This window comes from Mus caroli, unplaced genomic scaffold (assembly GCF_978045245.1).
Source record: "Mus caroli unplaced genomic scaffold, Mus_caroli_1 scaffold_4, whole genome shotgun sequence".
In the NCBI taxonomy this organism is placed as follows: Eukaryota; Metazoa; Chordata; class Mammalia; order Rodentia; family Muridae; genus Mus; species Mus caroli.
Genome location: NW_028227259.1, coordinates 14922619 through 14936828, shown reverse-complemented (window position 1 = coordinate 14936828; position 14210 = coordinate 14922619). Strand labels below are relative to the sequence as shown.

The 14210-nt window shown below is 37.2% G+C and overlaps 1 protein-coding gene across 1 annotated transcript in view; it reads left to right on the top strand.

Annotated features, from left to right (window-relative positions):
• Positions 1 to 14210, top strand: part of Sema3e (semaphorin 3E) — a 220667-nt gene that overhangs the window by 164912 nt on the left and 41545 nt on the right. Inside the window, exon 5 of the mRNA XM_021163140.2 lies at positions 9753 to 9846. Coding sequence (XP_021018799.1) covers positions 9753 to 9846 — 94 coding nt within the window. The remainder of the gene's footprint in view (positions 1 to 9752; positions 9847 to 14210) is intronic.

Sequence of the window (14210 nt, the reverse complement as noted above, 5' to 3'; positions counted from 1 at the left end):
CAGTGCTCAGCAAAGCAAACACACACACACCCTCTTGTCTGCAGTGTCAGAAGTGAAGAAAACTGAAATGATCATGGATATACAGTAGAAAATACTCCCTGCATATTGCTTCGGAGTTCCACTGGAAAGGTGCTACTTGCCAGGAGTACCCTCTGACTTTTATGTGATTACTTTGAGAAAGGAACAAAAATATATTTGCAATTTTTTCCCTACATTTTAAAATACTATACAAACCTCAAAAGTTATCAGTAGAGAAAAAAATAATGGAATCAAAAGGCAAAACGATTAACTTTAAAGTCTAAACATTAATTCACATTTTACTTCTTTCCCCACTTGCTTCTTTAATTTGGGAAAGATTTCAAATATTTGTTAATGCTTGAATTTCATGTGAGAAGAGCAAAAATTAATAGTAGAGTAACCCATACTACAAATGTACTCGTGATATGCATTTTTAGCGTCCTCTCATGAAAAGAGTTACGGTGTAACTTTCATGACTGAAAGTTCTGAATTAACACTGCAGATATGTAAGGAACTTCAGCTATTCCACTGCCTTAACCCAACATTAGCAAAAGCTCGAAATGATTGTCAGAGTTCTCCTGTATTCATACATTTCAGGTTTCCCCCTACATTTCTCTGAGAATGTCCAAGTGACACACAAAGGAAAATTAATGATAATAGTTTGAGAAACTAATTACTAGTTGAAACTATTTTATTTTATTGACATTACACTTACTATCTAACCCATAATGACATACCGTTTTTGAAATCAAACATCTTTTAGGCTAGCTGGGTTCTAAGGGCCTGCTGCAAGTTTGAAAAAAAAATTCTGCAAACAACTACCATTTATATATAGAAATATTTTTTAGTTTTATATGTATATCTGTCTGTCCTTATTACTATGCTAGATGTCCATATCATACTGAAGTGAAAAATATAACCCATATGCTAATACTAGTGATACCCTGTAAATTTAAACTACCCCATTTAGACTGAACTCCAGCTGTTAAAAGACAGATAATGAAAAACCAGTGTAAGTAGTGACCAACATCCTCAATGAGGTTAAACTCCAGAATCAATCATTGCTTGAATTGTGACCTTGATTGCTTTGGGGTCACTGACAACAGCTCCATGCCTCAAGTTCTCTGGCTCAGTAACTGAATTTCATGGCAGAAAATCATTACTTGATTATCAGCATATATTTTTGTTTATATATATATATATATATATATATATATATATATATATATATGTGTTTGTGTGTGTGTGTGTGTGTGTGTGTGTTTACATTATTTGCTATGGTTATGGTAAAGACAATATGTATACACACATATATATAATGTATATGGATATAATACATATATTGCTTTTATCACAGCAATAGCAAATAATGTAATTTTTAAAATTTTCTTGTATGTACTTAATTTTCATGTGAGTTGAATAATGCCAGAAAGCAGTTAAAATTTGAAACCTGCTTGTTACTGCCATGATGTTAGTACTCTTTGCCATAATTTTAAATTACTATACTGAGTCTGAGAAAATTTAAGATGACCCAAATCAATGTGGTTTTTCTGTCCCATTAATCAGGCTAAAGGAGCTTTAAGGTCATGATCTAAATGAACAATTAAACAAATAAAAGCTACCATCACATCAGCTGTTTGATAAAAATATATGCAATGTCTTCAGCAGTCATCATCAAAACAATATGTGGAGGGAGTGAACAGGAGAGAGAAGGTGAAGGAAGAGAGAAAGAGGGTACTTTAGTGATAATCACTCCCTCTGAGTTACACTCATACCAACTTCAAATTACTACCTGCTGTCTTCAACAGTGTCTATAGGGGTAAAGCAAGTGATCTGTACAATTCCTCCATCTTCAGTCTTTAATTTCATTTTAATAGCAGCCATGACTCACTCAGTTATTTTCTATTCATTTCAAACCTAATTTATTAAACCTGGAAAGCATCCATCATAAGTTGTAAAAACATACATAAAATATATTATCTTTGATGAATACCTAGGGCAAGGAAGAACATATCTGTTCTTTCTTTGATTTGGCAATCTAATCACACAATGAAAGCCAACATCTAATAATGCAGAGAAGAATTGGACCATATTTATAAGCATTTACAGACAGCTACATTAGGCATGCCCAATGTACAGATAGACTAATTTCAGATAAACACCTAAAATCATACCTATGTTTTATAAGCTGGTTTGGAAGTGCACTGTGGAGAAACCAGATAGGGAAATTGACTTCTGGTTGGGCAGTACTGAGTCAGACAATATACACAGCTGTGAAGTAAGGACTTGGTGCCAGGTATTCATTTGATGTAGGAGATGCATAGATGGCAGTTGGAACATTTCTTCAAGCCCAGAGGTGGCCTATAAGGGAAAAGGCAAGTAGATAAATATGGTTTTTTATGTTGAGATGTAAAAGCACTATGATAGGCAGTGGGATCAGATAGGGAATCCTGGGCTGCAAATGGAGTCTTGAGTTCTTGATAATAGATGGGCAATATTATCCTAAGTGCATTATTGGGCTCAAATAATAAGAAGGAGAAGGGGAAGGGGGAGAGGAGGGGGAGGGGAGGGGGAAGGGGGAATAGGAGGAGGAGGAGGAAAGGAGGAAGAAGAAGAAGAAGAAGAAGAAGAAGAAGAAGAAGAAGAAGAAGAAGAAGAAGAAGAAGAAGAAGAAGAAGAAGAAGAAGAAGAAGAAGAAAATCCTTAGAAACTGGCAAGTCCTTCAGGACAGCTGGTACACAAACTAGAAGAGAAAGTGTTGGAGAAGGAGAATCACTCCAGTGTGCAGCACCGTGTCTGAAAGCCAAAGGACTTCAGGCTGCACAGAAGAGATCAAGTTGGGAGCTGATACGAGGAAATTTATATTTCAGAAAGACAAGTTCCTTAGTGGAGCAGAGGTCGGAGAGTCCAGTCATGAAGACGATCCATGAAGCTGTGATAAAATCACGATGATAATTCTGAAAGGAGTGAGACAAATAAGGGCCAGAGAGAAGATGAAGATGCTAAAGGAAGGGACAATGAATATAGAGGATAAATGTGTGTTTAAGTCTGATGACAATGAAGTGTCGCCATTGTGATTGGTTCCATCTCTGTAGCAGACTTAGGCACTAACGTGTGGAGAACTGACAAAACCATCTTTTACCTTGGAACATAAATGGTGAGAGCCAGTTTTATACCTAAGTTATTATTAGGCAGTCTGCTAATCAGAGAAATAACTTCTTGAATGGACTTTAAAGGGAATTTCTAGGGAAACAAGTTACTTGCCAATTTCACAGGTTTGGTTCAAATCATGCATTTCAGTGACAGATTTGTTTTCAATATTTGAAATCTTTAAATTAAATTCTTCATTGATGTTGATTGTGCTATCCGGAATGCAGATCAATTACAGATAAATTTGTTTTATTGTTCTTCAAAATATTAATGTGTGTAGTATGAAAAATTAGACATATTTAAGGATTTCCTATGGTGCCTCACTCTGAGCACAAATTGTGAAATGTGCTAATCAGGACAAGTGTGTACATCTCCTCAAGTATTTATTCTGTTTTTTTATGGTGAGAACACTGAAAATTCTTTCTTCTAGCTTTGTTGAACAATGTTTTCAATTGTCATTATCGATAGTCCCTACTGTGCAAGAAGACCCCAGAACTTGTCTATCTTGTTGTAACTTAGTATTCATTGTTTCTATTTTCTCCCTCTAGACTCCTCTCATTTCACTGTAGTCTTTGTGGGTCTGTGTTTCCAACATGCTGCTGAGGTTCTGGGCAGATGAAACACTGTGTGCTAGACACATGTACTCTGTGCTGGCTCCTTCAGGGGTGGGAAAATGCAGCCTAGGAAGTGAGAGGCTGAAGCTAGGGGTTCCCAAGCTCCCTGGGGTCCAGTTGACAATGGAAACTGCATGGAATCTGGAAGGAAGGGCCCTGGGGTGGGGTGGGGTGGGGGGAGCGTCCACGGGCCTGACACAAGGAGCCTGGAGCATGGTGGTGGTGGTGGGGTCTGGCTCCCAAACTCCTGGACATCCAGACTTCACTGGTTCACAGCGAGTTGGGAACAGAATGGACCTGCAGTCTTCTGGACATCCATGTGCTTCTGGATGTTGCAGAGGAGCTGAGAACAAAGGCTGCCCACAGGGTGAGGATGAACCTGGGGGTGGGCGGGTGGGAAACTCTGGCTTAGCTCATGGGCAGAAGTCCTTAGCTTAGAGGTTTTTATCTGGGACACTGAGGTGAGGAGTGGGGGTGGGAGTGGAGGGTGGGGATATTGAGTTAGGAAGGGGATTCTGTAGGAAGCGAAGGCCTCTTCCATGTTCCCCATGGAGATTCTTGATGGAAGAGACAGTCCTTTGTACCAAAATGTTTATTGATTGTTCTTTGTGGAAAATGGGTACATTTCCACCTTCTCAGGGTAGACCAAAGATTTAATACCTTTAGCAGGAAGGAATGTCTGTGAAGGGATGCTTTTGGCAAAAACTTCAGGGCCTCTAGATACCTTTTTAGTATGGAGAACTCTGTCCTGGACTACATGACCCTAGGTCCTGTTTCCTATGTGGAAAGTGTGGCACATGTTTATGCCAGGAATCTGGTAGGGAGCAAGCCATCTCAAGTGGGTGCCCTAGGTGCTGGGGACTCTGAACCCACAGTCTTGAGTGTCATGTAATTCATGATATTCTCCATTGTCATTATGAGATTTGGTTTAATAATATGGAAATTAGACATACATGCTGAAAAGAAAAAGACATGAGACTGATGAATAGACAGAAGGAAAATGTGTGCTTTATGCTCAAATCTTGGGGGCTGTATGGGTCAAAAAAATACTTTTTAAAAATACTTTTTAACATTATGAGTAACTTTGTAGCAACGTTTGGGGAGAACATGGTAAGCTAGGTCCATAGAACATCTAAGCAATTGCAAGGATGACAGAGATATGCATTTGTGATAAGATTGAAGGCTCGTGAGCTCTCAGGCCAGGCAACTGAAAGGATAAGAACCATCAGACTAGATTGTGGATGTGAATATTTTCTACCATTATAGAGAACCGAGCAAAAGAAAAGCACAGGCAAGTAGCAATTTTGACAAAATACAGATGTTGTGAGCCTCCACGTGGTTGCTGGGAGTTAAACACAGGACCTTTGGGAGAACAGTCAGTGCTCTTAACCACTGAGCCATCTCTCCTACCCCAGTGACATGGATCTTGATACGAATGGGTTTTATGGTTCTGGTTTGCAATGTGCATTATGTAGAGAAAATATTAAGAGAATGCTTAGAACACAGAGTTCAAGAGACAAAAAAGACAGGCAAGCACCACTGCCCTCTTGAGAGCTGTACAACTTTTTCTATGCCATTACAACAAACAGTCATGAGTTTCATGGCAGAAACACCATATTGTCTAGCTCATAATTCTCTAAGGGAAAACCTAAAATGTATCTTATTAGGTGAGAATTGAGATGTTAAGAGGACTACCCAATTGGGAACTTACTTTATCGTTATCAGCAGCTTTGAGGGATCAACTGTGAGCTGGTATTGCCCCATTTGTCCATCTTTAAAGGAAGCACTGGTGGCCCTTATTTCCCCTATCATAAATTCCATTGCATAGTCCTGTTTTTAATCATCAAATCTTTCTCAGGAGTTATGTTATTATATGATATCCACCTAGAACATCAAGTAGTCTCCCCTTCTCAAAATCCTTAAGTTATGCATCTTCAAAATGTCTTCGGTCGTATTAGTCTAGGAATTAAGCCAGACAAGAATTCTGTGTCTCCATTTTTGTGCCTGTTATAGTATCTCTGACTTAGTTATAGAAAATAAATTGAGACACATATTACAAATTGATTGCAACTGTGTTATTTCAGAAGACATAATGAAAAGTCTCAGAGATGATATAAAATTGGAACAAAATTGTGGCATTTCTATTAATAGTAGAGCCGATGAGATGCGCCTTCTTAAATTATCTATCTTCTGGTTTATTTATTTACTAGGAACTTTATACTTGCTATCAGCAGACTGATGGGTTTAAAAATTAGATGATTTTCAGTGTGTTCACAAAAGAGGCAAAGTCTTTTTAGGGTTATTTAGCCTTAACCACACACAAAAATTGTTTTATATCATAAAGCATCATTGACATTGTATGTGACAATTTTATTTCTGATTTATTCTTGCTTTAACTTTTAACTGCTCTAAACTGTCAGGAAGCTTGGGAGTACAGATGACTTACTTAGGCAAAATGTCTGACAGCCACTTAAATATTTGTTATAGGCAGTTGGGAGGTGGTGATGATGCTGATACCTCAAAAGGAGAGGAAATGATGACTTCATACAATGTTGCCTATGATCAGAGACTTAATTCAGAACTCAGGTCATTACAGTAAACTTAGTCCTTTGCTTGCTTTTACTATCAGGTGTTTGGTGTTTAACAAGCATATTATTATTATTATTTTACATTTTTCTACTTTTATTAGATATTTTCTTCATATACATTTCAAATGCTATCCTGAAAGTCCCCTATACTCCACCCACCCACCCTGCTCCCCAACCCACTCACTCTCGCTTCCTGACCCTGGCATTCCCCTGTACTGCGGCAAATAATCTCCACAGGACCAAGGGCCTCTCCTCCCATTGATGGCTGACTAGGCCATCCTCTGTAATAAGCATGTTATAATAGCCCTTGTGAAGAAAAAATAAACATACTGTTATGACTTCATGTGATTCAGTAGCTCAAGAATGAACTTAAAAGCAGATGTAGTATTTTGAAGACATGCTATAATTAATATAAAAATGTTTGAAGCACCCATATTAAAATTCTGCAAGAAGATTTCCCACATTCTGAGCAGTAGCGTGGAAACAAACAAGTATACAAACAAACCCGAATAAGACAATGATATTTTCATTTGTGGACCAAAAAGAAGAAGTTGCAAACTTACTCGTTTTTAAAATCGAAATGATAGACTGAATGGACTTTGAGGGTAACAAGAATATACGCCTTTTACTAGAGAGGTGAAATAAAATAAAAAAGTTTAATTTGTTTTTAGAATGAACATTTTGTTTTTAAAATGAACAATATTGACCCCGGTTTAGCCACTGAACAAATAAATATGAAATCTCCAAGAAAAGGGGGAAATGCTTTTAGTCATGGACCTTCTCAATGTTGTCTGGCATGAGGTATTGATGTCTGTCTTGTTAGGGTTTTACTGCTGTGAACAGACATCATGACCATGGCAAGTCTTAGAAAGGACATCTGATTTTGGCTGGCTTACAGGTTCAGAGGTTCAGTCCATTATCATCAAGGCAGGAGTGTGACAATATCCAGGCAAGTGTGGTGTGGGAGGAGCTGAGAGTTCTACATCTTCATTGTAAGACTACTAACAGCATACAGACTTCCACGAAGCTAAGATGAGGGTCTTAAAGCCCACACCCCCAGTGACGCCCCTACTCCAACAGTGCCACACCATTTAATAGTGCCACTCCCTGGGCTGAGAACATACACACTGTAACAATGTCTAAGGCTCAGGATTCAGTGTTAACATTTATGTCTTCTCACTGTGGAATTTGATTTAACGAGTCTACGTCTTCTGACAGCCTCTGACAGGGGCAGATGTTACATTGATGTGCTTCACATAGGATGAACATTCCAGCATGATTATCCATTAACTAAATTATTTTCAAAATGTCAAGGCCATGGGTTTCTTGGTTGATCAGACACATGCTGAAATCCAAAATTCAGTCTAAGCCTCAGGAGCCTATGTGATGATTTCCACTAGGGAAAACTCTCAAAATTTTAAAGAAAATTTAACTTCAGTAACTCCTATGCCACAAATCTAGGAGTTTTTTGATGACTATTTCCTTTGCATTTACGATTTCTTTCACTCATGTGAAATTTAAACTCACTGTGGGATTCTTCCTCAAACAAACCAGCAATGTTCTTTTTACACTTTCCAACACCTTCAATGTTGGTGCTATGGTGTCTAATACTATCTGTGAGACACAATAACATCATTTGCAGCTTGAGATGAGAAGGTAAATATCACAGAGGTCTAACCTATAGAAGATTTTGACATTAGCTAACATCTTGGAATTTTCTTTCTTTCTTTTTTTTTTTTAAAGATTTATTTATTTATTATATGTAAGTACACTGTAGCTGTCTTCGGACACTCCAGAAGAGGGCGCCAGATCTCGTTACGGATGGTTGTGAGCCACCATGTGGTTGCTGGGATTTGAACTCTGGACCTTCGGAAGAGCAGTCGGGTGCTCTTACCCACTGAGCCATCTCACCAGCCCTTGGAATTTTCTTTATGAGTTCTCTATAGCCTTTAAAATTTATATGCCTTTGTTGTTTGTTTTCTCAAATACTTCACAAAGAGACAGGACTTGGAGGGGCAGGCAAAACCCACACTCACACACTTGCTATCTTGGATGGAGTGCCATGGGTTTGCTCTGCAAATTTATATGAAACTCTCAGTATCAATATTAGCTTGTAAGATCTCTAACTCCTTCTCAGTTGGCCAATTTTATTCTCTTGCCTCTGAAAATTATTGTCCATGAACACTTAAAGAAGGATCTCCCAACTTACTGCCATCTATACTGTCTTCTAAGTTGTGTACCACAGCTGAAGAAGAACACACTACTGCTGAGCCCAGTGAGGCAGCCATACCTCTGTGCTGTTCTACAGACAGTGTTTCAGATTCAAAAATAAGACCAGATGGCCACAGGGACCAAATGAGCTCAGCATTTACTGGAAGGGTTTTGAAATGGAAAAGTCAGGATAGTGATCTTAGACAACCACACAGAGAAAAGGCAATATATAGAATAGGACACAGAGGGTAATGGGGTGCCCAGAAACTCACAGTGAAGCTTAAGAGAAGCATGTTCAACTGCGGTCAGCTGCCATGGTGTGCTCCCAGCAGACTGCACAGTCCTTACTAACAGAATGTTTTACTGAAAAATTTTTTCTACAAAAGTTTTTACAGTTACTATTGCTACTTTCTTATATGCCTTTCTTGTACCCAAACCACTTATGGCAGACTTGCCGGATGTTAAAATATATATGAATGAGAATTGTGAAGTCTAGGAACAGCCAGGGAAATTTTCTGTAAATACATTCATGAAATAGAAGCCAATTGTATAATTGTATTTTTGTGGAAATATCTTTTTTAATAATCTATTAATGTGAAACATATTACAAATTAAAAATGAAATACTGAAAAGAATATGGCATTAACTCATACATGCACATTGAAATGAAATTATGAACTAATCATTCTAAATTATCAGTATTGAATATTTAATAACACTTAATGAAAATTATTAACATAAATATTGTAAGCTATAGGTAGAAAAATCTATTTTTACTCTTTTCTAAATTATTCTAAAAATTAATAAGCCACATTAGGGATAAAAACCTCAATTCTCCTTTTAACACTGAATTGCTTTTTCAGTACCTTCTTCATCTTGTTTCTTCTTTGGACTATTTAGCTGGCTTATCTCAGTGTAGCTAACATTATCTAACTGATTGAGAAAACCTGCTAATTTTTCTCATCCCATCTGACAACAGTGAGTTTGCATGAGCATCTGCCAAGCCTTTGCTTATTTATAAAACTCAATGTGTAACTACATATCTTCCTCTTATCAGGGTCCCGATGACACCATGTAAGTTGTTAGTGACTCAACTTACTGTGTTCTATGTGAGCAATTAAACTCTTATCACAATTGGCACCTTCACAATGTCTTTCTGTTTTCTTTCCAGGAACCCCTGTTTCACCTGGAGTCACACAGATCTGAGAGAGGAAGGGGCAGATGTCCTTTTGACCCCAACTCCTCCTTTGTGTCCACGCTAGTTGGTAATTATCTTTGACACAGACATCAGGTGCCAGCCATGGTGATTTAAAATGCATTTTCCAATTTCCATAAATTCCTTGGCATTTCTTTATATACTTTGCCTTGCCGAATCTATCAACTGGTATCTGGAGAAATGATGCTGAATTTCAAGTCATGCTATCTTTGGTAATCTGACTCTAAAATAACTGCAGATGCCATAAAGTACTTATGTCTCATGGTGAAAACCGAACATCTACAAATACTTAAAACAGAATGATTTTTATGGTGGCATTTAGCATTCAGGAAATATAACTTTATAATGGTTTTTATAAAAACATAGCCAAAAAATCAACTATTTTAAAATATGCCAATTTTCTATCTCACTATATGAAATAACTTAGACAATTTTATGGGTATGTGTGGTTGTTGTATGCTTATTTTACATTTTTGGTTATCCACAGTATTCACCAAAAACTCAATCTAAAGTTATTTATTTAAATTCTTATCTTACATTTATTCTCTCTCTGTCTGTCTCTGTCTTTCTGTCTCTGTGTACGTGTGCGTGCGCACATGCATGTGTGTGTGTGTGTGTGTGTGTGTGTGTGTGCGCGCGCACTCGTGCGCCTGCAGAGATCAGAAGATGATACACAGGTGTTTAATCATTCTTTCTACCATGTAGATGTTAAGATCTAGGTCAGATCATCTGAGCCATTTCCTTGTCCCCATTTATCTAAATTATTCTTAAGCTAAAATATAAACTATAGTCTGATCAGCTCAAACTCACACTAAATGTGTGCATTGAAAGAATGCAGTGAGATTGTGCTGTGTGATAGATGTTGCAGTTTAATTCAGATTAATTAAATGAGTTTCCTAAAGATCTCTCTTTCTACAATAAAGAAGCACGCTTTTCTGTATTATTTAGATTTGAAAACAAAGTCAAAGCACTTCAGAATTGCAACATGAGAATTCCTATATCTAAAATGGATGGAAGTAATTCCTGATACCTAACAAGTGAGCTAAGAGTTCTTAGCATGGAGAGACTCTGAGGGTCCCTATGAACAAGATGCTATTATTACACTTTCATTGTATATTTTCAGTTGATTCTATATATGCTCATTTCTCATGACCATCAGTGCTCATTTCTCTTGGAAAAAAAAATGAGAAACTGTAAGTTGTAGAGACATCATATCCTAAGAAAACTGATAAAACTTGGAATAATTTGCTGATGTTTAAAAATATACTCTGAAGGGCTGGAGAAATGGCTTGTTGTTTAAAGACACTGGTTGCCCTTGCAGAACTCTGAGATTCAAATCTCAGCACTAACACAGTGTCTCACAACCTTCTCTAATGCTAGTCCCAGGGACTCTGATGTCCTCTTCTGACCCCACATATACACAGACACACATGCAAACAAAACACCCATACAATAACAATTACGATTTAAAATATAAAATTAAAATATGCTATACTTGATTCACACGGTACTTTGGGAACTCTGTTTTCTTCAAGTGTTCCAAGACTTGATAAGCCCTGTATTCTACTCACTACACTTTTCTATCTGGATCATTGTTCTCAGACCAACAAGAAAAATTTTATAGAGAACTAAAATCTGATGTTACCTTTATTAGTCAGAAGCTATGGCATTAACATTATAATTAAAATATTCTAAAATATGAATTTCACATAGTAAGTTGAGACTTGACTATGTATTTTTAAAATGTACAATTTAAAAAATGTCTATTTAAAAATATTTTATCTCTTTTATAAATTTGTACACAAAATGTGGTGTGTGTGTGTGCGCATTTATGTAGAGCATGAAGAGACCTTAAATATAAAAACAGTGCTCTTAAGACAACTTTGACAGTAGTAATCACAACATTAGGAATGACATTCTTGTTGAATACTATATCCATATTTGCTAGACATTCCACAGGAACTGGCAGGATCTGAGTGAAAATGCTTACATTTCATACACTGAACGTCTGGATGGAATACAGACTGAGAAACTTTGGCAAACAGAAAACAAGTTTTTAGATACTTCTCTTATTAAAAAGATTTGAGGTTGGATATTACACACCATACGTTCCTATACAGTGAAATCCTCAAGTGTTTGGAAGTGAAGACCAATCAATCATTCAAGCATTTTGTTGAAGTGGTGAACGTGGTCATTTCCATAACCCTCTATGCCACTCAAGGGACAGTCTCTCCAGAGCGTGTTTATTCATGGACTCAGGAACTTAAAGCTCCAGTATTTAAGAGGAGTATCATTACTGAAGGGGCACTGCCAAGTGAATTTCACTGAACTACTAAAATCGAGTTACTCTGTGCTAAAATGTGAAGTGCTTGCCATCTGAGGGCTGTTTTATTTATTCAGACGAGAAATCAAATAAAAATAGCTCTCCAAGCTAAACACAAGTTGTAGAACAATCCCTCCAATGAGAAGAAATAAAAATAAAATTCTTCACGTTTGTCCAATTTCCCTCATCCCCAAAGTACTTGGGAGAGATCATTTACTCCGTGTGGAAAGAGCTGTAGCCACTGGACTGGAAACCTGATAACCTATGTTAGCCACAGCTCTTTACACGATAGGAAGTAAAAGGAATTCACTTAGTTGAAAAAGCAGTAGAAATTGAGCTGGAAAAATGGAGCTCCCTGACTTGAGACTTGGCAAGTTTGGTGTTGCCTACACGGACAAAGAAGAATGTATTAACGGGATATTTTATACCACACCTGTTCTGTTCTGGTGGATTAAATCAGGAGCCCAGCACAAAGAGGACCAACTATGTTTTAATCATTCCTTGTGTCTTTTTTCCCTGAGTGACACACAATGGATAATGAATGCCTCATGAAGACTGACATAATGAGAAAATACTGATAGAGAGCAATACTCACAAGATGAACAGTATCGTTTCTATTCTTTGAAAAAAAATTCACATGATGTGTTTTGTTCATGCTCTCTCCTCTCCCAACTCTTTCCAGATCACACTCCTATCCCTAACCACCCAAGTCTGTGTCCTTCTTTCTCATCCCCATCAAATCCAGTTTGTGTTGCCAATATACTCTTGGAGCTATGGTTTTCAACTGGCAAGGAATCAATTGCTCATACCTCCTCCTCTAGACGTGGGACTCCTTGTCCACCTGCCCTCTCCATGTTGGAATTTTGTCTCATTGAGTTTACACAGGCCCTGTGCATACTCTCATAACCACTGTGAATTCAAATGTGCATATGTCCCATACATGGATGGAAGCTCCTCTAGGAGTATGCTTCTATCTGACTTCTTCAAGTGGTCTGTAATGTGGTTTACTCCTCTCCATGTTCTCTCCTCTATTCTGTGCTTCCACTCTTCAACCCAAGCATTCTTCCAAAACAATGAATATTACATAGCATTTTTTAAAGTTTATTTATTGAACCAGTCTCACTATGTAGCCTGGCCAGCCTGCAACCCAGTATGTAGACTATACATGTCTTAAACTCACATACATCCACTTGTGTCTCTCCCTTTCAAGTTCTGAGAATAAAGGTGCGTACCAATATGCTTGTTTATGTCTTAACTTTAGATACGAGTTTAATTTTAGTTAAGTAATTCTCTTTACTTAGGAATCTCTGGAGTAAAACTGAATATTATTACTAAGAAAGTGAAAGAATTCAATATGCACGCTTTTATTAAATTTTGAAATAAAAAGATAACAGCGTCTGTTAAAAAGAATTCAATGGTCATGTGGTGTCTTGCTCCCTATGATCAGAATCTAATAAAACTGAAGTTAAACATTAGTATAGCTTGTTCTTCAAATGTCACTGAAACCTGATGTATTTTGGTAGCATAGATAACAGCTCATTCCTCAAGCACAATATTTTTTATGTGTTTAGCCAATTTCATTCCCCAGGGTATTCACAAATATTCTACCAAAAGCTGTTTTAATAACCATTAAGTATTTAACAGTTTAAAGCTACTGATAACCTGAGATTTGCACTAAACTCGGTTGCTGTGTTACTTCCTTGTGGCTTTCTAATACCCGGAGGCAACTTAGCACTTAACTTATCTAGTAAAATAAAAATATTAAGCACATTATTTGGTGGTCAGCAAAATCAGAATCTGTGAACTGTTTTCTTTGTGTCCCATATTTTCTTTCTTTTCAGCTGTTATGTTTAAGGCAATATACCTTAGGCTTTCTTGTACTCTCTCTTTCAATCATATGGATACTTATGTTTTACGTATTATTTTCCCCATTAATTTTGTTAGATTTTCTGACGTATTGTAATCCTACTACATCTGAAATACGTATACCTTACTAAGATGAAAGGAACTTTTTAGAGAAACCACTTGGCTGTGTCATGGTTTTTATGTGTGTTTGTGTACCTGTGTGTGTATGCATGTATGTGTGTTGT